At 44.7% G+C, this 24,120-nt stretch overlaps 1 protein-coding gene across 1 annotated transcript in view; it reads right to left on the bottom strand.

The window, feature by feature from the left end:
• CACNA2D3 (calcium voltage-gated channel auxiliary subunit alpha2delta 3) overlaps nt 1-24,120 on the bottom strand; it is an 858,873-nt gene that overhangs the window by 509,918 nt on the left and 324,835 nt on the right. The window contains exon 5 of the mRNA XM_059389977.1: nt 15,525-15,687. Within this exon, the coding sequence (XP_059245960.1) occupies nt 15,525-15,687 (163 nt within the window). The remainder of the gene's footprint in view (nt 1-15,524; nt 15,688-24,120) is intronic.

The following is a 24,120-nucleotide window of genomic DNA, read 5'->3' as shown; positions in this document are numbered from 1 at the left end:
CTTCTATGTTGATCCATTTGAGTCCCTCAGACATCCTGTGAAGGGAGATAGTCCGTGGCTCCTGAGTGAAGGACGGGGAGGAGATAGTCATGAGGGAAGGATGGGGAAGGATCCTGAAGAAGGTGCTGCCAAGGGATGGCGGGCGGGGGGCGGGGGGCGGGGTGAGTGAAAGAGATGAGAACAGAGAGTGTGACAACGTGTTCTTGAAATCCAAGAGATTATTCCAGGAACACTGTCAAACCTTACTGAGCAAACAGTTTCTAGACATTCTTTAAAGTCTGGTTTGTGAAAAAGCAAACCAGCTGCCCATTCTGTGTGTATCTGAGGAGGGCACAACCTTTTCTCAGGGCTCCTGCTCCAGCCAAGGAAAGCCACCCACCATCTCCTTAATGCTGGCCCCTCGTGCGCATCTGACTGGTCTCGAACCTGCCCCCAACAGTGAGCCCCTCCTCTCTGCTTCCTCTGGGGTCCTGAAGCCCTGCTATTTCCCATCCCCCGTTCTGCCTTTGAGGGCAGTGAACAGAGGACAGGAAAACCCACCCGAGAAAAGTCTCTGAAGGAGGAGCTTCCTTGAACCCAGCACTGTGCCTTGAATAAAATGGACCAAGTGAAGATGTGTCCACACAGATTCAACAACAGAGGCTCTGCTTCAAGTTCTAGCAAAAACAATTCACATTGTGAGCTGGAAGAATTCCTTCTTTCTTTCTTTATTTTTTTAAAGATTTTTATTTACTTATTCATGAGAGACACAGAGAGAGAGAAGCAGAGGGTGAAGGAGGCTCCCCACTGAGCAGGAGCCTGATGCGGGACTCCATCCCAGGACCCCAGAATCATGGCTTGAGCCGAAGGCAGACCCTTAACCATCTGAGCCACCCGGGTGCCCAAAAATCCTTTTTAAAAATAGTTTCCATGTTGGAAGCCCAACTCAGGGCTTGAACTCATGACTCTGAGATCAAGACCCTTGAGATCAAGACTAGAGCTGAAATCAAGAGCTGGATGCTTAACCAACAGGGCACCCAGATGCCCCGTGAGCTGGAAGACGTTATAACTCTAGTCCAGGTTCTACCATGTTGAATTGTGTGGCTTCAGTCTCTCTAAGATGTGGGTTAATCCATCTGCCAAAAGGTATAGCCAGAGTGTACTGCGCCCATCTGCATATGGACATACGCAAACATCTACATGAAACAGGGTGGTGGCAGTTGAGGGGGCACGCAACACCAAGGGGCTGTACCATCCCAAAATAAGAGGGGGAAAAGAGGAAGATCAGGAAAGTAGCTCTCCCACTTCAGACTGCAAGAATACAAGATGGTGGCCCTTGGAGATTAGAAAATGGAACTGCCCCCCCACCCTTGCCCAGAGTCTGATGTGTTGAAAAATAAGTAAGGTAACCAAGGTTGTTTTTACTTGAAATTCACCCCAAATATCTGAGGCACAAATTTTTGGACATCACAGCTTTCACTAGCAAGTGTTTTGAGGACCTAGTGGCCCTGAACAGAAAACAGACCTGGGAGTCCTGTCTCCAAGACCTCTATGTGCTGTCAGGCATCTTTCAGGTAGTGAAAATGTCACCTCTTGCTCCAATACCCCATGATACATGTCACTGATGCAGGCCAGTCTTGTCGAGGGGGCCTGACACAGAGGGTAAAGCAACAGGGGCTGGCTGGGACATGTTCTTATGCATCTTAGCCCTTGGCCTCTACCAGGTACTTCCTCACGTCTGAAGGGACCACTGAAGCCCAGAGACAGATGATCTCCATGGCCCTTCTGCAAGTTCTCTGAGATAATGCCAAAGAGAGAGCACAGAGCGAGATTGCACACTGCCTGCCTTTGGCTGGAAACCAGAAACCCTCACTTCTAATCCCGGTTTTCTATCTGACCCTTGGAAGTACTGACACATTTCTTTTCCAAGGGCAGAATGTTCTTCATATTTGAGGCAGGGTCTTCCCATGTCTGTAACACCCATCAGCGAGTGACGGGAACATTATGGAACCACTTTAGAGGGAACCCATTTCTCTTTTCCTAGGCCAACATCATTTGTATGACAATAACCACTACCATCAGGACACAACATGACACTAACTACAACCTCCAGTGAAGGCAGCGTCCATGCAAGGCGCACTCAACAGTCCTCCCGCCTTGAACAAAACCATCATCAACCATGGCCACTAGGAAGCCAGAAGAACCATCAGCAGGAAAGCCAGTAACCTTTGACACACAGGTGTTCTCCTCTGCACCTGAAAATTACTTGAAGATCAGTAGCTTTTGTAAATCAAGTTCTTTTGTTCTTTGGCTTTTCATGCTCTCCAAAAAAAAAACAGATGTTCATGATAAAACATTCAAACTGAACAGAAAGGTGGAAAGTATGTACTTTAATTTCTTCTACATGCCTCCAGAAATGTTCTGTGTATACACTCATTTATGGATATCCTTCATACACACATGCACATGCACACACATGCACACACATTCACACACACATATTGTACTATGCATTTTCTTCTATATCTTTTCCTCATCTTGATCATTTGTGGATTTTCCTCTAAACCCAGCTACGTGAGCCCAGAGAGCTCCAGTGTCCCAGCCATCCTAATCGTGGGGAATCCTGTGCCTTCTGAGATAGTGGTATTGGAGAATAGGTAATAGGTAATAGAAGAATAGAATCAAGTAAGTCTGGAGAGAGCAGACTCATACAATTAAAAGGCCTTCTCTATGGTAGAAACACGTGTTCCTGGAGTATTTCATGCACACGGTTGACCCCCAAGCGTCACACGGCATCGGCATCTCCTTCCCTTGTTTCATCCCAGGACATTTTTTTAAGGGCCCTTAACAATGTATTGTGCACCCCCTCCCACCCCAGCCCTACACCAAATCATTTCCTACCCATCGTTCCTCAGGAAAATGCCCTCTGATCATGGCCATCCCCCAACCCTAGATCGCCCTGAGCCCAGCGTGTCCCCCACCCCGGGCCATGTTGCCACCAGGCCACAACCCTCTCCTGCACACCAGCCCGCTGGTCTCATCAAACAATCCCTGGTGTGCTTCCTTCCCATCTGCCTCCCTGCCGGCCTCTAAGCAATACGAGAGCATGGAGAGCTTCTGCCCATTCATCACCACACCTCCTCATGCTAACATAGTAGGTCCGCACCCAAGAGGGGCTCTGTGGATGTCTATTAAATCAATATACGGTAGCAGGGTCTCTGGAGTACAGCTCTGCAAATGTCACTGCGGCCGCCACAGTGGAGGAAGTTATTTCTCCTGAACACACTGCAGGGAATCTTCTAGTGAGGCGAAGAGCCTTTCTGCACCGTGAGTCATCACCCCCTTACTCCCTGGTGTGCGTTCTGGTATGGCAGGTTTGCAGGATTAAATGTGGAATCGTCTCATCTCCCGACAGAAATATCCCCAACGTGTGAGCAGTTGGTACCCACTGACATTCTGATGTAGAATTTGCTTTACATTTTAAAAAAGGCTTTCTGCCGCAACATTTGTCTTGATCCGGGGAAGAGCTTGGGAATGTTTATGTAAAGTAAGACTAGTTTTCATTTATGATGGATTTTTGCATGCTGAGAAGAAAATAGCACAGTCTGACAAACCAGGGCCTTCCACTGCCACACGTGTGAAGTGTGCCCGTGAACAGGCGTGACGCAGCTAACGGAGTACTCGGGCACGGCAGGTAGGGAACATTGGCCATGCACAGGACACAGAATAAAGAGGCAGAGATCCCAGGGGTTGCAAAGTCAATGTCAGGGCTGCCTGCTGATTTGCCCATCTTACTAGCTGAGGCGTCCTCAACAGGTCCCAAATATTTAGTATTCTCATCTGTGAAATGTGTGAAATGGGAACAATGAGGGCTCCTGCTTCGCCGGGTTGTGGGTAGAACTGGATTGTATTAGATCATGCTTTATATATATATATATATATATATATATATATATATATATATATATATCAAAGCATGATATCTAGAGGGAGACATTGTGGACTAATGAGCAGGTGAGTGTCTCCAAGGACAATGGGTAGTACATCCTGGACAGAAGTTTCCATTAGTTTGGAGCTACAAAGAGGGGTAGCAGTGCGAGAAGTGAAAAGGAAGAGGGTGTCCTTCATGTCCCTGCCAAGGACAGTGCCCTCCTGAGAGTCCCCATCCCAGACAAAAGGAAAGCAAAGAGCATTATTTGGAGCCCTATCGTTGACATCAACAACTGACATGAACACCAAGGTTCCCAGCAGCCATGTGGCCTGAGCAGCAGGACCTGAACGGACAGAGGCTGCCCGAGTGTCTGAACACGATGAGGGAGAGGAGGGCAGGTGTGTGGACTGGGGATCCCGCTGCTTACAGAAGGTGCTCGTTGGCTTCCAACGCCTACAAGCAACTCTGGCTGCACACACTTTGCTATTCACTGAATTTCTTGGTATAAACTCCAGTAATAACGGGGTTCGCAAGGTGCAGGAGGAAAGAGAATGTTACCTTATTCAGCGTCAGAGACATTCCCAGGAAGAAGCCATACCACTGGGGACTTTTCAATATCACTCTTTGCGGGGGGGGGGGGTGCTATTTCTTTTTTTAATTTAAATTCAATTAGCCAAGATACAGTACATCACTGTTTTTTTATATACTGTTCAATAGTTCATCAGTTCAGTATAAAACCCAGTGCTCATCACATCACATGCTCTCCTGAATGCCCATCACCCACTGACCCCAGCCCCCCACCCACCTCCCCTCCAGCAACCCTCATTTTGTTTCCCAGAGTCAAGAGTCTCTTATAATTTGTCTCCCTCTCTGTTTTCTTCCCATTCAGTTTTCCCTCCCCATCCCTAGGGTCCTCTGCACTATTCCTTATGTTCCATGTATATGTCACAAAAGTGACACTTACTAAGCTTTTACGACATACTAGCTGCAATGCTGATGGTAGAGCAGTACTTCATTTAACCCCCACAAACCCGCAGGAGAGAGGTGCTGCCATAATGACCACTTTATGGATGGTGGCCTGGGTCAGCCCTGGGGTAACAAGCATCTGTCACACTCAGATTACATGGCCCCGAACAAGCCATACCGTGACCCAGGGCCTGCCAGGGAGGGCTGCTGAGGACACTGGCAGCAACCATAGGACGGTCCACATATCTACATGTCTCCCTGTTCTTCCCAAATCCTGGAAGGCCTGGCATGCATTTCCAGCAAAGTGGTCCCTTTCTCACTCTTGGGGACCTGTGGCATGTTAAGGTTGGCTGCGTCAGTCCAGGGACAGAGTTTCCTACCCTGTTTCCCTTTCTGGAACACACCTGACCGCCAGCCCAGGCTGCACTACCCCTGTTATCATTTCCAGAGTGCTCAAAGTGGTCCCCGCTCTCCCTCCCAATCCAAGATCAGAAAGCAAGTTCCTATGAGTGATGTTATCATAGGAATGACCTTGAATTCCCCCTAAGTCATTAATTTTTTTTTTTTTAAGCAAATCAGCTACCAACTCTGGCTCTCTTCTATTACTGTGACAATTCACAAATGTGGAGACACCAGGTGAAAACAAAACAAAACAAAACAAAAAGAACACTACTAGCAATCATTCCTGTTCTAACATTGTCCTTAACTGCCTGGGCACTGTCTTTTAAATTCCTCTTAGCCCAGATCCAGTTCCTATCCCACTGTAAGCCTCCATCTCAATTTCTGTAATCTCAATTTTTATTATTCTATGTATTACAAAATGCAAACAAATTAAAAGACCATGGAATTATTATTTTATTAAGCATACTTCTAAAAACGACTGTCTTCAAAAGCAACACTCCCTCCCAAATATCAAATTCAAATAGAAGTAGAATGGACAGACCAATTAAAAAAAAAAACAACCACCACCATACACCAATCCATTTGTGATGGCCTGTAGTAATGTAGGATTCAGGTGGCAATGGAGAAAAATAGGATTTAGGATGTAGGATTCAGGGAGTAATATAGTAATGCAGGATTCAGAGAGTGATGTAGTAATGTAGGATTCAGGGAGTAATGTCATAATGTAGGATTCAGAGAGTGATGTAGTAATGTAGGATTCAGGGAGTAATATAGTAATAGAGGATCCAGGGAGTAATGGAGAAATGTAGCTTTGGGGAGTAATGTAGTAATGTAGGATTTAGGGAATAATGTAGTAAAGTAAGATTCAGGTAGTCATGTAATCTTCATATAGTAATGCAGTAACGTAGGATTCAGGTAGTAATGCAGAAGAGTAGGATTCAGGAAGTAATATAATGGTAATGCAGGATTCGGGTAGTAATATAGTAATCCAGGACTCAGTTCCGTTCAATGGTTAATCTTTCCTATTCCATCCCCTCTTCTGGGCTCCCAAGGGGATGCAAAAACAAAAAAATGGAACAGCCCCTATCTTCAAGTTCCAGGGGAGAGAGACAAATGTAAAAGAAACCACTACACTATGAGACATAAAGATAGGTGGCTGTTCTGGAGAGGAGGACTGAGAATAGAAGGAAAGGCAAGGCACCTTCCGGTGAAGCTCTCCGGAAAGGACAAGCCTGGCCAGGGGGTACACGGAGAGCAGACTGGGATCAAGGGCAAAGCCTAAGGGAAGGCTGCCAGGAGTCCTAAGACTACGAGCAGGAGGAGGGGGTGGGTAACAGGTGTCTATGGGTGTGTTTGCATCTCATCCAGAAACAGAGCTGAAGAGAAGGGCCAGGCTGTGCCTGGGTTTGGGGGCCACACTGGGAACCCACCACAGGACAGGGAGCTGGAAAGGGCTCTGGTGTGAGGAGACAGAGTGCATCCCAACAAGTGTCTCTGTGTGCCAAGTGCTGTGCTGGGCGCGGCACCTCTATCTCCTGTAATGCTCTTAGGGACGCTCCACACTCCACACCTTACAGATGGGGAAACTGAGGCTCACAGAGTTCAGTGCTCTTCCACCAAGCTGGTATTCCTAGATGCCTGAGGGCTCTGGAAAGAGCCTGGGAATGGACAAGCATGGAGACAGTGGCTTCCGCCTGGGTCACTGCCCAAGGTGCAAGAAACGCGGGGAACACACAATGTTTCGGAGATCCTCAGGCAGGGGCCATAAACTCCTTTCTCACTCGCTTTTTAGGAAATTGCTCACTCACACCTAAAGTCGTGCACTGAGTTTTACCCTGTTCAGTGTGCCAGACAGGACTCGGGCGTAGAGACCATGGACGGTGTGCCTCCGATTTCCTTCCTAGCAGGCTGTGAGGGACGGCGGACCCCCACTGCTTACAGCACTCGGGGTAGTGACAGATGACCTTATCTAAAGTGCTCAGTAGCACATAAGCTAAGCTTTCCAAAATGCTCAGGACAGAGGAACTGACTCACCCATTCATTCATTCATTCATTCACTCATTCATTCAACCAGCTCTGCTTCTGGCCTAAGCATAAGCCTAAGCATTAAGTGTCCACTGTGGGCATGGGACACCCTCCTTCCACTAACACCACTTCTGAGAAAATACAGACACAAACCCATCATACACACGTGAATACCTATGCAGACCTAGGTTCGTGTCACACACACACACACACACACACACACACACACACACACACATGGCTGCTGAGTGGGCTCTGGAGCTCCCCGCCATGCTCTGGAACATCCCCGGTCAAACAGGCTGGAGACTGGAACCCACAAGGGCCACAGCTACAAAAAAGGTTCCCTACCGGAATGCAGTGGGAAAAGTGTCTCTAAACCCAGCAAAGCACTTTGTCATCGCAACTCAAGCCTGTGGTACCCCCAGCTCTGGGCTGCACAGGGCTCTGGGCTGCACGGGGTCCCCGGCTTCACTCCATCTGCTCATCTCTCGGCTCTAGGGCCACTAGGCCTCACAGCTTCCAGGAGTCATGGCCAGCCACCTGGTCACATGGGGTCTCCATAGGGGTGCGGCTAGGACTCAGTCCCTGGCCCGGCTCAGGGGTGGCAGGGAGCAATGCAGGCTACTCTCAGTCTCCCAAACAGGCTCTGGGGATAGGAGGGTTCGGGAACTACTTAAGCCTTGGCTGTGAATCACCTTCTCGCTTGTGCAGAGCCTGGGAAGTCTGAACGCCCAGTCCTGGCTTCGCTCTGGGGGAGCAGCTCTGCCATCCTGCCCCTTGAACACAGCTTCCAGGAGCCGGAGCCAGCCCCTTTACTTAGAGGGGGCCAGGACACACTCTCCAAGCAGGTGGGACTGTGACTCAGCACTTGTCTGAGTGCGGACAAACTGGTCTCCAGAGCAGAGCTGCACCCCCCACCCCAAGTTCTCTGATCAGAGTATACCCTGACTTGGTTGTGTAGGGGAGCAAAGCCGCTGGTTGGGGGGCCCAGTCGGACGCTGCAGGTGTGAACTCAGTCTGCCAAGACCCAGTGCTGGTTGTGGCAAGCCCCTTCCCCTTCTTCTTGACAGTCAGATTGCCAGGGGCTGGGCCCCAAGAGTCCCCTGCAGCCCCTGTGGTGTGAGATCAGAGGAGGGGCTCCCACAGAGCGGCTCCCAGTGCTGGGGAAGGTTGGCGGTCACCCCAGGCTCCCTTTTCTGGCTGGAAGAAGTGGGTGTTCAGGGGGACCTCTTGGCTGGGTGCTGCACTGGCTTGGGGAAGGGGAAATGGGGTGGCTGTGTCGCTGCATCTCTTCCCCCCAGTGCTGTCTGCCTGGGTCTCTGGGCTGCAGAGGGTGCTTCTGCCTCACCTCCGCTTCTAGGTTTCTCTCAGTGGCGTCCTATCCTTGAATGCTCACTAGTTGTTCTCATGACGGGGAGAAAGTCAGGAACAGCCTATGTCACCGTCTTGGTGATGGCACTTTTAAACAGCTCCTTAAAAGGCTCATGAGCCTTCTTACCCATCAAATGGCTCTTAGACAAGACCAGTTTAAAGATTTCCGTGTCAACAAATCAGAAACATATGCTTGGCAAAGCGTGTTTTACGATATATCAAACCCAACGTTTGAAAAATAGGTTGGGACATCTAACAAAGCGTAATCCAGCCATGCCGCCCAGGCCCCACGTAGGGGAGCCTTATCCGCCGCCCCCACACACACACCTCTGCCCTTCCCTGGGCTTTTTAGAAGAACCCATTAGATTGTAGCAGACAGACTGAATCCTTGGGCTGACCTGAGTGGTGGTTATGGTTCTCCCCTTCCTCAGGCCTGTTTCAATTTTGGGGGCTGTGTGCCACCTCCCCACGCCCACCTAACCCTGCATACAGGAGAGCTTAGCCGCCCAGTCGGCCTGCCTGGGCTCTCTGCTGGGTGAAGTCAGGAAGGGGAAGGGGTGACCTTGGTCATGTCCAGCAGTCCAACCTCCTCTCTCTTCTGCCAGGCAGTCCACCTCTCCCTGCTCTCTCCCTGTTTCTGTCCTAAGCCAACATTTGGAGCCTTTGTATTTCTTGGGTCCAAAAGCATTTGCAGGGCTCCTAGGCAGAAGCTCCATGAGTCAGCAGCACAGCCCCCTCTCCCCCAGCCCATGCAGGAACCTCAGGTCATTGAAATTATTGGGCTGCGTGTCATGGAGGAAAGGAAAGGAGGGCCGGCCAGAAAGTGGCCAGAGACTAGACTCTGGAGCAGGCTCTGGGATCTCGCGACAGTGGGGCCTTGTGCCCTGGCAGTGCCCAAGGAGAGTCAGAGCTTCAGAGGAAGGCTGGCGATGGGCCTCGGGCTGAGGTTCTCAGCCTGAGCAAAATATCCCAAGGTGGCCAGGAAGTAACCAAGCCCCAGACGCAGGGGATCTGAGGGACCAGGGTCTTCTCCCAGTACTCCTGCCCAGAGAGGCAGCAGAGTAAGCTAGAATGCTCATCAGAGAATCAAGGTCGACCCTGGCACGAGCCTTCCTACCTGTGTGAGCTGGAGTAAGTCATTGTGCTACTATGACCTTTGTTTTCTTGTTTTTGTTTTTTGTTTTGTTTTGTTTTGTTTTTAGATTTTATTTATTTATTTGATAGCATGAGAGCAAGAGAGAGAGAGCATGAGTAGGGGGAGAGGGAGGGTCAGGAGAAGAGGGATAAGGGGACTCCCCACGGAGCAGGGAGCCCGAAACAGGGCTCGGTCCCAGGGTCCTGAGATCACGAGCTGAGCAGAAGGCCGATGCTTCACCGAATGCGCCACCCAGGCGCCCCTCTTCTCGGACCTTTAGTGAAGTCATCTGAAAAACAGAGGCAAGAACACTGCCTAACCACTCTCGTGGGGCTGACGAGGGAAGAAAACAAGGCCAAAGTGGTAAAATGATGCAGAAGTTTAAACGGATCATGTCTAAAATCCGCATTTGTCTTTTTTCCAGCCTAAAACTGTTGCCTCTTTTTTTTCTAGGGTCTAAAAATATTCAGAAGCTACAGGCTTCTTTCCCTCCCCCCCAACCCCCCCCCCCCCCCCGCCAAATTACAGTCGTTTGTGTTTACTCCGGGCATATTTGTAACCCATCACCTCTTCTAGCCCACTATTATCACCGGGCGGCCTTCTGTCTTCCCAGCAGAGCCCTGGCATCACGGCGATGGGCAGGAGGAAAGCAGGGGAACAAAGTGGGACAAGGAAGTAAGGGGAAAACCCTCAGATTAGCAGCCAAAAACCCTAAAAACACAGAATCACAGAACACCCGTTGCTGTTCTGCACCAGCTCTGAGAGAAGAGAGAAGCAGACGCTTTCCATCCAAAGTCTGGTCTATTTCCAGTTCGTGGGTTTCAAGCACTTGAGAGAAGTGGCTCCCCATCCACCAGCTGCAGCACAGAGGTGGCATGTGGTCCAGAGAGGACATGATGAAAACACCGGCTTCTAATCCTGCCTCCTCTGGAAGTCCCTCCTGCCTTCACCATAACTGCCCCTGAGAACTGAACAAAGCCATAGGGTCATAACAAGAGCAGGGTGCCTCGGCCCATGTCAAGGACCAGGCTCCCTGACGGGCCACATGCTTTCCCTGGGCTATCGGACCCCAACCTCAGACATGGGTTTTATTTTTCCCTCCAGCAGGGGACAGGAGCCAACATCAGTGGGTTAGCCACGGCTCCCCAGCCCACACGGGCATTATTCTTACAGCGCTGACCGCAAATCCCAGAAGGTCAACATTGATATTATACCCATTTTATAGCTAAGGATACCGAGGGTGAGAGGGGAAGAGAAACTTGCTCAAGCTCGGGTACCGGGCGGTCACCATACACCAGGCATCCTTCTACATGCTTAATCCACACGGCAACCCGCTGAGGCAGGCCACTGGCATGACCATTTCCGAAGTCTGTTTGAGGAAAATCGGGCACAGACATTTTTCACAGACACAGAGGCATTGGTGAAGCAAAGCCGTGGTGCGGGAGCCTTGCCAGGCTGGCTCTGGGTGTGGCTCTGGCCCCTGGCCGCCCTCCTTCCCCACCATTTTCCAAGCCTTATTCTCCAGCTTTCTTGGAGAGTCTGTGAGCCAACCAAAGTCCTTTCAAAAAGTTTCTTTTCCGTTTAAATCAGCCGGGATATGTTTTCGTTGCTTGCAACACCATGAGAACACTACAGGCAGGCTTGACTTCTCACAGCCCAGGAGGCAGGGGCACTGCTCTCTCCCAGCTCACTCCCCATCTCTGGAAAACCCAGTAAGTAAAGAGCATGGTGTTGGGAGAAAGTGGGGCACCGGGTTGAAGCAGCAGAGTCCCCTGCCCTCGGAAAACTCCAAGTGGAAAAGGAAAAAAAACAAAAAAACAAACAACAACAATAACAACAACAAGACATGCAATGCACTTCTGGAACAAAGCTATCCTAGAACAAAGGAATACGCTGAAGTCACTTAAAGGAAGAGTGAATGATAGAGGCTTCCTGGGTTGGCTTTTGAGAGGAGCATTTGGATAAGCAGGAAAGGGGAGGCAAGGATAAGAGAAATGGAGAGAAACGGGGTACCAGGGAGGAAAGAGAAGGGTATACTGTGAAAAAGAGGGGTGCAGAGGCACATGCGGGAATAAAGGGGTAGGTTTCACGACACATATACAAACAGACGTGTGTAGATACAGACACGCAAACAGGTGCACCTATGTAGGTATGTGTCCATGTCCAGAGGGGTGTGTGTGTGTGTGTGTGTGTGTGTGTGTGTGTGTGTGGATTTTACACCACGTTAGCCCAGGGAGGACATAAAACCGACTTTGGTATTATCTGAACCCACGGGCAGACCATCGATGGTCCACACACAAGAACACACTCCATGCTTTCCTCATTGAGTCAGTGCCTCTCTCTGGGCTTCAGCTAGTCTTCCCAGGAGTGTCACAGATGACACGGTGCCCCAGCTAGGTGCCAAGGCAGCCGCTCGGCAAACATCTACAGAAGAGGTTTCGTGAAGAAGCTAGCAGGACCCTAAGACACATTTCTCAGGACTCTGGGGTAGGGCTCTTTGAATTCTCCTGGTCAGTGGGCCCGCTTGCCCCCAGGCCATGACCTCTGAAGCTCCAGTCTCCTGTAGCGCCCACGAGAAAGGCCCCATGAGCAGAGGCAGTTGTTGACCTGGCCAAGGAGACGAAGAGCAGATCGCAGAAAACAGATTTTACTGGCTACATTCTGCTGCCTCCAGCCATTATGCCCAAAAGCACAGGGCACTGCAGCTCCCAGACAAATATCAGACCCTTCTCCTATGTAGCCACTCTCCTAAGTACCTGCTCTCCCATGTACCCGCTCTGCTCTGTCCAAACGGCTCAGAAAGCATATCCTGCACTGGTTTCCTCTGTTGGGGCAAGATTTCTAACACGGGAAGGGCACAGCCAGCCAGCGACCAAGCCTGGAGCATGTGTTCCGAGTACATGTCATCAGTAACCAGATCTGGGCTGGCGGGTCCTCTTAACATGAAATACATTTCTGCAGCTTGAAAAGAAAAAAGACTAAGGCTGGTTTGAATTAGGTGGAATGGAGACAGGAATTTTCCTGAAGTCCCTTCCTCTCTCCCTTGTGCGGCTACTCACTGCTTGGCAGAAAACAGGACACAGCGCCTGGCTAACCTTGGTCCATGACCCCACAGCCTCGCTGAGGGAGCACTGAGTCTGGGTAGGGGCGGTAGGCAGGTCCCACAAGGGCTGTGGAGGTTGGCTTTATTTTTTATTTTTTTTTAAAAGATTTTATTCATTCACCTGATAGAGTGAGAGAGATCACAAGTAGGCAGAGTGGCAGGAAGACAGAGAGGGGGAAGCAGACTCCCCACTGAGCAGGGAGCCCCATGTGAGGCTCAATCCCAGGTCCCTGAGACCATGACCTGAGCTGAAGGCAGAGGCTTAACCCACTGAGCCATCCAGGAACCCCTGGAGGTTGGCTTTAAATATTATTACCTATTTCCATGGCTCAAGCGATCTGTTAGGATTCTGTGAGCCTCAGAGCCCTGACTCTGCAGCCCATGTGATCAATGGCAGGGCTGGTCCCTTAACGTGCTGCCGCCGTTGAAAGGTACAATTATGCCTTTAAAGCTCAAGGTGCAATTAAATCTCGTTAACCGTACTAATGGCTCGAGCAACCTTGAAGCAGCTGCCACATTTTAAAAGATCAGTCTCAATTGTTTTATGTCTGAAATTGCTCTGTAAAATCTTGTGAATTTTTCATCTTCACTTGAGAATGCATTTAATGCTGTGAGGATGGCTTTCTTCCAGCCACACTGCACAGAAGGGGGTTTCCTTCCTCAGCTGACAAGCTCACCCTCAGGGACTAGAGCAAACTGTACTCGACCAGGTGGGGCTGAGCCCTCTGGGTCCTCAGGGATCTGCCCTCAGGAAGAGTCCAAAGTGAGGATTCAGCCACAGGACATGGTCCAGTCCAGAGCCCACCAGAGATGGCTCATATCGGCATTACTCTCTCAGACAGAGAGAAGGGAAGAGAGAGATAAATACATGGCTGTCCACGTGAGTCTATGGTCAGGCTCCCTCCTTGGAGCTCCCACTGCCCCCCACTGTCTGTAACTGTGGCCAGCAGGTGACACACAGGGTGTTCTACTGATCTCTTTACCTACCTGTTCCCCCAAATAAACTGTGGCCCTCTTGAGGGAGGGGCTGTGCCTGGTTCACCACGGGGTCCCCAATAACCATCAGAGATATTCATGGATAGAAGACTGTCTCCTCTAAATTTTAAGCATAGGTAATGGGTAACCCGGAAAGGGAGACATTAGGTGTCCAGACACAACAGAGAGAGAAGCACAAGAGTGTTTCAGGCCGTGAGCTGGGAACTCTTTAATCATTGACCAAGCTCTTGAAATGGTGACCTAGGATAATTCAGAAATGCAATGTGTATTCACAGTATTTACAGTAATAACCATGGCAGCTCAAATGCATTGAGCGCTTTCTGGGAGCAAATCTTATTGCTAAAGCTGTGCACACTTCACTCCGTAGCCTTGCAATAACCCCAGAAGGAGGTGGTATCCTCATCCCTCTCTTATAGGATGGGAAACTGAGGCTTGGAGAGACAAAGTTTCCTGGTCAGGATCCCAGAGCCAGCAAGGGGAAGAGTGGGACTCATACCCAGAGCTCTTCTCCTGACTGCTGCGCTCTGGATATGACACTGAAACTAGGGGTGGGGGGTGGGGAGGAAACAAGCTCCCCATGATGTCTTTGAAACCTTGACAGACAACGGGGTGGCATTTTGTGTTGAAGATGCCACGGCTTTCCGATTTATTTTGGGGAGGATGGGTCTTTGCTGGTCAGGTCTGACAAAGCAGAGCAAAGTCCTACTCTTTGACGGTGAGGATAATGAGGGCAACACCCTTCACTTGAACGCAACATTCCCAACAGCTCGTGAGGTGTGGCCCTCACAATCACCCCATGCCGTGGACACAATTATTATCCACATCCTAGGTATGTGGAAACAGAGTTCTAAAGAGACAAGGGGGTGCACGAAAGGCACAGCCAGTGAGAGATGGAATACGGGACCAACCAGAGACAGTCTGAGGCCAGAGCCCCATCCCCAGCCATTATAATCCCAGCTCGCACAGGCAGATGAGAATTTGGGGGAAAGAACTGGGGGTCTATGAGAAGGCTGGATTTGAGTGGGTTCTCCATTCAAGTCTGAAACAGGGGGCCCCACGGAGGTCCATCCTGCTTTGTACTCCAAGAAAAGACCACAGCTGATTCTGTTGCAACCCTGGGAGCTCCCAAACCCATAAAAGCATGATAAGGAATGGAAGAGAAGAAAACAAGTCTACAGCAGGGGTCATAAACTACACAGCCTGTGGGTCAAATCCAGCCATCTGTTTTGGTAGATAAAAAAGTGGCCTGGCACACGGCCGAAGCCACTGATTGATGCGGTGTCTAAGGCTGCCTTTGTGCCAGAAGAGCAGAGCTGAGAAGCTACAACAGAGACACTGTGGCTCGCACAGCCTAAGTTAGTTAGTAGCTGGCCCTTCACAGAAAAGGCTTGCAAGCCCCTGGATTACATGTTAGATGGCTTGATGCGAACACCAGCTGGCACAACAGCAAGCCGTCTCCAGGCAGAACAGGCGCACCTCACCAATCCCGCTGATGCTGACACACCCAGCTTGCAACGGTATTTTTCAAAAAAACACACTACCCCAAACCAGCCGGAGCCGTCCCTCGCACCCCCTGCTCGCTACCCTCTACAAGAAGCGCCAGCCGTGAGTCTTACCTTTGTTGTACATGTTCGTGGGCACTTGGACGTCACTCAGACTGATGTTCACAGGCAAATTATTAAAATGGTCATTTGGGGCTAAGATGAATTCCTTTCCCAGCTCCAAAAAATTCCCATCTTTGTCCCTTTCGTTTATCAGCACAGCATTGAAGTATTCATACTGAAAGAGAAAGTCAAAAAGCATTACTTGTGGCTTAGGGCCGGAGGCTGCGAACTCAGACAGCCCTGGGCACAGGCTGCAGGGCGTCCCCTACAGGCGTGGACCCTGCCTTAGTCACACCATCTCCTTTAGTCTTCCCTGTCATCTGTGGCTGCTCCTGCACAAGCGTGATAGCACCAGATAAATATTTCTCCATGTCATTAAATATCCTTCAAAACCTTATTGTAAGGAGCCGCACAGTACTTCTTTTTATAACTAGAGAAAACTGCCCTGAGGATATTTTAATTCTTTAAATTTTGAAGACAAACCCTGCCCTTAAGTTGAAGGAGACTATGAAGTCAACAAAAAAAATAACAAGTAAATCTGTAATATGTCTTATAACCATACTTGTTAGGGAAAATAGCAAAGCCGGGGCAGGCAGGGAGAACAGCAGCGGAAGGGCTTTGTTTACATATGGTGCTCAGCAAAGGTCTCAGTGCTGTGGGAACACTCAGGCAGAGACTGAAGGACAGAACGAACAAGCTATGTGGGCATCTGGGGAGAAGCACCCCAGGCAGAGGAGACAACACAGGCCATGGGCCTCGCACAGGAGTGTGCCGGCACATGACACAAATGGCTGTTTCATCATCAACCTCATCACGGTCATGATCATCATCTAACATACACAGAAGGCTGACTTTGTGACAGACATTATTCTAAGTGTTTTATTTATTTATCTGGGTGGGAGGAGCTGAGGACAAGAGAGATCCCTAAGCAGGTTCCAGGCTCAGCACAGAGCCCAATGCAGCGCTTGATCCCATAACCCTGAGATCATGACCTGAGTGGAAATCAAGAGTCAGAGGCTTAGTTGACTGAGTTACTCAGGCTCCCCCAAAGTGCTTTTCATGTGCTTCATTTCTCCTAACAATTCTATGAGGTAGGTTTTATGAGGAGTCCCACTTCAGCAATGAAGAAACGGAGGTAGAAAGAACAGAGGGACATTGTGAAAGACTACACAGATGATGAGCAGAGCCAGAATTCAAACACAGGCCGTCTACTTCCAGAGTCTGTGTGCTTATCTACTGAGCAGTATTCCAAGATGGCAAGTGTATTGGATTTAGCAGACTGAGAATTTAAAAGAACTATGATTAATATGCTCAGGGCATGAATAGAAAAAGTACAAAACAGGTAAGAACAGATGGGTAAGAAACAGAGAGATGGATAATCTAAGAAAGAATCAAAAGGAAATGCAAGAAATCAAAAACACTATAACAGAAATGAGGAATGCCTTTGATGGCTCATCAGCAGACTGGACATGGCCAAGAACATAATGAGTGAGCTTGGAGATATGTCAAAAGACACTTTCTAATTTGAAAAGCAAGGAAAAAAAAAAAAAAAGAGGGAACGGAACATTCAAGAACTGTGGTACGATTACAGAAAGTGTAACAGATATGTAATGGGATTACGAGAAGGAGAAGAAAGAGAGAAAGGAATAGAAGAAATACCTGAAGTGATAATGGCTAAGAATTTCCCCAAATTAATGACGCACGCCAAATCACAGATCCAAAAAGCTCAAAGACCACAAAGTACATGAATATAAAGAAATGTACACCTCAGCATATAAGACCAAACTGAAACAACAACAACAACAACAAAGAACAAAAGAAAATCTTTAAAAAGTCAGAAATGGGGGGGGGGGGTCTTAGAAGAACAAGGATAAGGATTATATTGGCTTTCTCTTCAGAAACTAGGCAAGCAAGGAGACAGTGGAGTAATACTTAGTGTTCAGAGAAAAAGCCCACCAACCTAGAACTCTGTATCCAGCAAAATTGTCTTTCAAAATTGAAAGAGACTAAATGCCTTTTCATATAAACAAAATTTGAAGAAATTTTTTGGGACTAGACTTGCCTTACAAAAAATATTAAAAGTCCTTTAAGAAAATGAAAATGTTATAGGTCAGAAACTCTGATCTACATAAAGAAGACTGTTACAGCAGGAATAAATGAAAGTAAAATAAAATAATCATTTTCTTATTCTTTTTTTTATTAATTTCAGAAGTAGAATTTAATGATTCATCCATTGCATACAACAAAAAGACTGAGATTATACCATGCATATTTTCAGACCACAGTGCTTTAAAACACAAACTCAATCACAAGAGGAAAGTTGGAAAGAACTCAAATACAGGAAGCTAGAGAGCATCCTACTAAAGAATGAATGGGTCAACCAGGAAATTAAAGAAGAATTGAAAAAATTCATGGAAAAAAATGAAAATGAAAATACAAGTGTTCAAAACCTTTGGGATGAAGCAAAGGCAGATCTATGAGGGAAGTACGTAGCAATACAGGCCTTTCTCAAGAAACTACAAGTCTTAGGGGTACCTGGATGGCTCAGTGGATTAAGCCTCTGTCTTTGGCTCAGGTCATGGTCTCAGGGTCCTGGGATCAATAACTACATCGGGCTCTCTGCTCAGCAGGACGCCTGCTTCCCCCTCTCTCCCTGCCTGCCTCTCTGCCTGCTTGTGATCTCTGTCTCTCTGTCAAATAAATGAATAAAATCTTCTAAAAAAAAATAAAAAATAAAAAGAAACTACAAGTCTTAAATACACAATCTAATCTTACACTTAAAGAAGCTGGAAAAAGAACAGCACATAAACTTAAATTCAGCAGGAGAAGAGAAATAATAAAGATAAGATCAGAAATCAATGATTTAGAAATCATTTTATTCCTAACTGACCTAACAGATAAGTTCATTCAAAATAACAACACAAATTGCTGGGTAATTATACTTTATGAATAAGTGAAAGGAATTACAGCAGTGTTGGAACAAGAGTAGGGAACTGGGAATACTGTTAAAAGCTACCTACAGTATCCATGAAGTGGTACAAGATTATTTGAAATTGGACTTGAATTAGTTGTAAAGGTATATTGCAAACTATGAGGTAACCACTAAAATAATATTCAAAGGAAGTATAATTCACCTGCTTTAAGCAAGAAGAAAAAAAAAATTCAGAAAAGGCAAAAAATATTTAATTAATATTAACTAATAATAATATATAATAAAATGTAATTTTATATAGTATTAATTAATAATAATTAGTAATAATTAAATCCAGAAAAGGCATAGATAAAATATATGTTATATATAATAATATATAATTAATATTAATTAATAATAATTAATTAAATCCAGAAAAGGCAAAGAAAGAGTAGAAGACAGGCAGGAAGGAAGGAGGGAGGAAGAGAGACAAGATCAACAAATAAAAAACATGTTCAAATTTGGTAATATTAATCCAGCTATATTGATAATCACTTTAAATGTGAATGGTCTAAATACACTAATTAAAAAGCAAAAACTAAAAAAAAACAAGACCTTACTGTAGGTTTTCTACAAAAAAACTCACTGTATATATAAAGAACAGATAGATTAGAAGTAAAGAGACAGAGAAAGATATACCATTGCAACACTAATCAAAAGAAAGAGTAAACATTTAGGGACATTAGGTGGCTCAGCGGGTTAAAGCCTCTGCCTTCGGCCCAGGTCGTGATCCCAGGGTCCTGGGATCGAGCCCCGCATTGGGCTCTCTGCTCAGTGCAGAGCCTGCTTCTCTCTCTCTCTCTCTCTCTCTCTCTCTGCCTACTTATGTTCTCTGTCAAATAAATAAATAAAATCTTAAAAAAAAAAAAGGAGTAGACATTTAATTTCAGACCAAGCAGACTTCAAAGTAAGGCAATTTATTAGGGAAAAAGATGACAGGCATTACATAATGATAAAAGGGCCAATTCTCCAGGAAGACATAACAATTCGTAACATGTATACACTAACAACAGAGTGTTTAAAATATGTGAGGTAAAAACTGATAGAACTACAAGGAGAAATAAATGAATTCAATATTATATTTGAATACTTCAATACCCCTCTATCACTAACTGACAAATCCAGCAAGCAGAAAATTAGTAAAAATATAGTTAAACTGAATAACCCCATCAATGAGATCTAATTGACATATATAGAATACTTCATCCAATAATAGAATATACATTCTTCTTAAGCTCTCATGGAACAATCACCAAGACAGATCACATTCTGGGCCATAAAGCACACCTTAACAAATTAAAAAGAATAGGAATCACACAGTTTCTGCTTCTATATTATACTGGAATTAAACCAGGCATCAATAACAAAAGGACAGCTGGACAAATCCCAAAATATATAGAGAGCAAAGAACATACTTCTAAATAACACATCGGTCAAAAAAGAAGTCTTGAGAAATTATAAACTAAAAGTTAAAATACAACTTATTAAATTTGTGAGACATAGCAAAAGCAGAACTTAGAAGAAAATTTATACATTGAACAAATGTTCCTAATAAAGGAAAATAATTAATCATCTAAGTTTATACTTTAGAAAGCTAAAAAAAGAAGAGCAAATTAAATCCAAAATAACCAGAAGAAAAAATCAAACTGTTTTATTTGCAGAGCAGAAGTCAACGAAATTGAAAACAGGAAATCAATAGAGAAAAATGAATGAAACCAAAGTTGGTTGTTTGAAAAGATTCCTTACAGTGAAAATAGTTAAGCAAATCAGCCAAGAAACCACATGGGATAAAGTCCCCAGGAATCCAGATTCAGATTTCCAAGAGTTATCTTCTGGGGCAATCACATAAGATGCCCTAATTCTTCCAGCAATTAACTGTGACAACACATTTGCAATGCTGCCCACCAGGAGGCTTGACAAAGACACAGTGCTAAGGACATTTACTGGGGGGTGGTCATGGGACAACACTATCTACCAACATGACCTCATTGAATTTGTAGAATTCTACACCTAACAACTGAAGAGCACACATTCTTTTCCAGATTACACACTAGGCCACCAAACAAGTCTCAGTTTAAAATAGCTAAACCCACATAGTATGTTCTCTGATAACAATGGGCTCATTTTAGAGGTCATTAGATGATAATGACATGAAAAATACCAATGATATCTAAGAAAAGATGATATCTAGAAAAACCCCAAAGATTTGGAAATTAAACAGCACACTGCTTCATAATACATGAGTCAAGGGAAAAAAATGACATGAGAAATTGGAAAATATTGTGATGGTAATGAAATGGTAATGAAAAAAAAAAAAAACAGTATTTGCCAGATGTAGCAGTTTAGAGAAATGCAGAGTTTAGAGAAAAATTTACAAATTTAAAGTCTTATAATAGAAAAGTAGAAAGCTTTAAGATGAATAGTCTAAGTTATTCCTGTAAAAAGACAGAAAAAGAGGAAATGAAACTCAATGTTAAAAGAAGGAATGAAATAATAGAGATAAAAGCAGAAATGATAAAAATAGAAAAAAAAATGGGAAAAAAATCAAAGATATCAAAATTTGGTTCATTAAAAGGATTAATGAAATTTTAAAACCCTAGCTAGATTGATGAAGAAAAATGTCATAAAGTACAAAATACTAGTACCAGGAATAAAAGAAGAAACAACATTACAGATCCTAGAGATAATAAAAGGACAAGGAAATATTACAAACAACTTCATGCTAATATTTGATAACTTAAATGCTAATTCCTTGAAACATATAAACTACCAAAATGGACACAAGAAGAAATATAAAATATGACTGGCTTTATATAAACAGACAAAATTGAGTTCACAATTACTAGCCATGCTAAAATAAACAGCTCTAGGCTCAGATGCCTTACATGATGAATTCTATCAAATGTATAAGAAAAAAAAAAAGAACTATCTATAGCAACTATTTCTCAACTTATTTAATGAGGGTAGCCTAACTCTGAATCCAAATCAGACATGAACATTTAAAAAGAATATATTACAGGGGCAAGTGGGTGGCTCAGTCGGTTAAGTGTCTACCTTCAACTCAGGTCATGATCCCAGGATCCTGGGATCGAGCCCCACATTGGGCTCTCTGCTCAGCAGGAAGCCCGTTTCTCCCTTTCTTTCTGCCCTTGCCCTTCACTTGTGCTCTCTCTCACTCTCTCTCTTTTTTCCTCATATTAATAAATTAAATCTTTAAAAATATATATGTTATACACCAATATCTTACATTAGCCTAGAGGGAAAAATGCTAATACAATTCTGAATCACATCCAACTATAATTAAAAGGATAATACATCATGACTAAGCAATAGTTATACTAGGAATTCAAGGTTGGTTTATCTGAAAAATCAATCAACACAGTTCACCACATTAAAAGAATGAAGAAGAAAAAAATCACATTACCAAATCAATGCAGAAAAAACTTTTGAAAGAATTCAATTTCTGCTCATCATAAAAATTTATAGGAAATTTGACATAGCATAAAATGTCAGTCTAAAAAGAACACCTTACCAAAAAAACCTATAGCTGATATTATATTTCTTAGGAAACACTGAATATTTTCCCCCTGGATCGAGAACAAGGCAAGGATGGGTTACCATTTCTATGCAACATTGTACTGGTGGTCCCAGTAATTAGAGTAAGACGAATGAATAAATGAATGAATGGATGGATGGATGCCTTAGGAATTGGATAGGAAAAAGCTGTCTTTATTTGCAGATAACACGACTATCTATGTTAGAAAACCCTAAGGAATCCACATAATCTATTACAACTAGTGAGTTGGGGCAGCTGGGTGGCTCAGTGGGTTAAGCCTCTGCCTTCGGCTGGGATCATGATCCTGGGGTCCTGAGATTGAGCCCCACATCGGGCTCTCTGCTTGATGGGAAGCCTGATTCTCCTTCTCTCTCTGCCTGCTGCTCTGTCTACTTGTGATCTCTCTCTGTTTCTCTCTCTCTCTCTGTCAAATAAATAAATAAAATCTTAAAAAAAAACAACAACAACTAGTGAGCTTACTTTGCAAGATCACATGATATAAGATCAATATACAAAAATCAACTGTATTTTAACAGACTAACAAAGAACAATTGGAATTCGAAATTGAAAGAACAGTAACATTTACAATAGTATAAAAAACATGAAATCCTTAAGTATAAATTTTTAAAATTATGTGTAATACCCGTATACTAAAACCTACAAAGTATTGCTATGAGAAATTCAAACAGGTTTATACAGATGGTAAGAGATGCCTTATTTAAGGATTAAAGAACTTGGTATTAAGATGTTAATTCTTCCCAAATTGATCTAAAAATTCAATGAAATCCCAATCAAAATCTCAGTGGGCCTTTTCTAGGAGGTGTCAGGTTAATTATAAATTTTATACAGAAATGAAAGAGATCAGAATATGAAGAACAATTTTGAAAAAGGAAAAAATCATCCAAGGAGTCACATTTCCTGATTTTAAGTCTTACTATACATGTAATTCATCAGAAACAGTGTGGTATTGGCATTAGAATAGACATATTCTATTGTATATTGCATATTCTATGCAGCATAGAGAATCCAGAAATTAAGCCATATACACAGACTTAACTGAGTTTCAATGAAGGTACCTACATATTTGAATGAGGAAAATATTTTCAACGAATTGTGCTGGGACAAATGACTAAGCATATGAAAACAACATCCTCACACCTAATTCACAACACATACATAGTAATTCAAGATGGATGACAGAGTTTGATGCAATACTTCTCAAAAAAAAAAAAAAAAACCTGTAATACTTCTCAAAAAAAAAAGATAAATTTCTTTGTAGTCTTCAGTTAGGCAATGACTTCTTAGGACATACAAAGCACTTAAACAATTTTAAAAATCGATAATTTAGACTTTAAAATTTTCAAAAATCTTAATCATTAAATTCACTATTATTAAAAGAAATAGAAAAACCATTATTGAGAAAAACAACTCATAATACACATCTGACCAATGACTTATGCCCAGAATATGTAAAGAATTCCTTTAACTCCAAAACATCAGTGAAAATATAAGGCAGCTGGGGCACCTAGGTGGCTCAGTCAGTTAAGTGTCCAACTCTTGATTTGTGTGCAGGCTGTGATCTCAGGGTTGTGAGATCAAGCCTTGTGTCGGGCTCCGTGGGGAGCGTGGAGCCTGCTTAAGATTCTCTCTCTCCCCACCTCCAGCTGCCCCTCCACTCCTCTCTCTCTCCCCCTCTCTAAAAAAAAGAAAAAGAAAATATAAGGCAAAAGATTTGAACACCTTCCAAAGAAAGTGTATGAATGACTAATATGTAAGCCAAAGAGGGTTCAACGAGATTAGTCATCAGGGAAACTCAAACTAAAAGTCCAACCAGATGCAATTTTACATTCACTAGCATAGCTAACATTAAAATTTCTGAAAATACTAAATGTTGGCAAGACTGCAGAGTAAGCAGAAATCCTATACATTATTCATGGAGATATAAAAAACTTTGGAAAACCATTTTACCAGTTCTTTTATCTACCCTATGATCCAATAATTCCACCCCTAGGTATCTATCCAATGGAAATATAGCCACAAAAATGTGGTGTGAATGTTCACAGAACCCCATTTACAATAGC

The sequence above is a fragment of the Mustela nigripes genome, chromosome 2 (genome assembly GCF_022355385.1).
Source record: "Mustela nigripes isolate SB6536 chromosome 2, MUSNIG.SB6536, whole genome shotgun sequence".
Classification (NCBI taxonomy): Eukaryota; Metazoa; Chordata; class Mammalia; order Carnivora; family Mustelidae; genus Mustela; species Mustela nigripes.
This window is presented reverse-complemented; position numbering and strand designations above follow the sequence as displayed.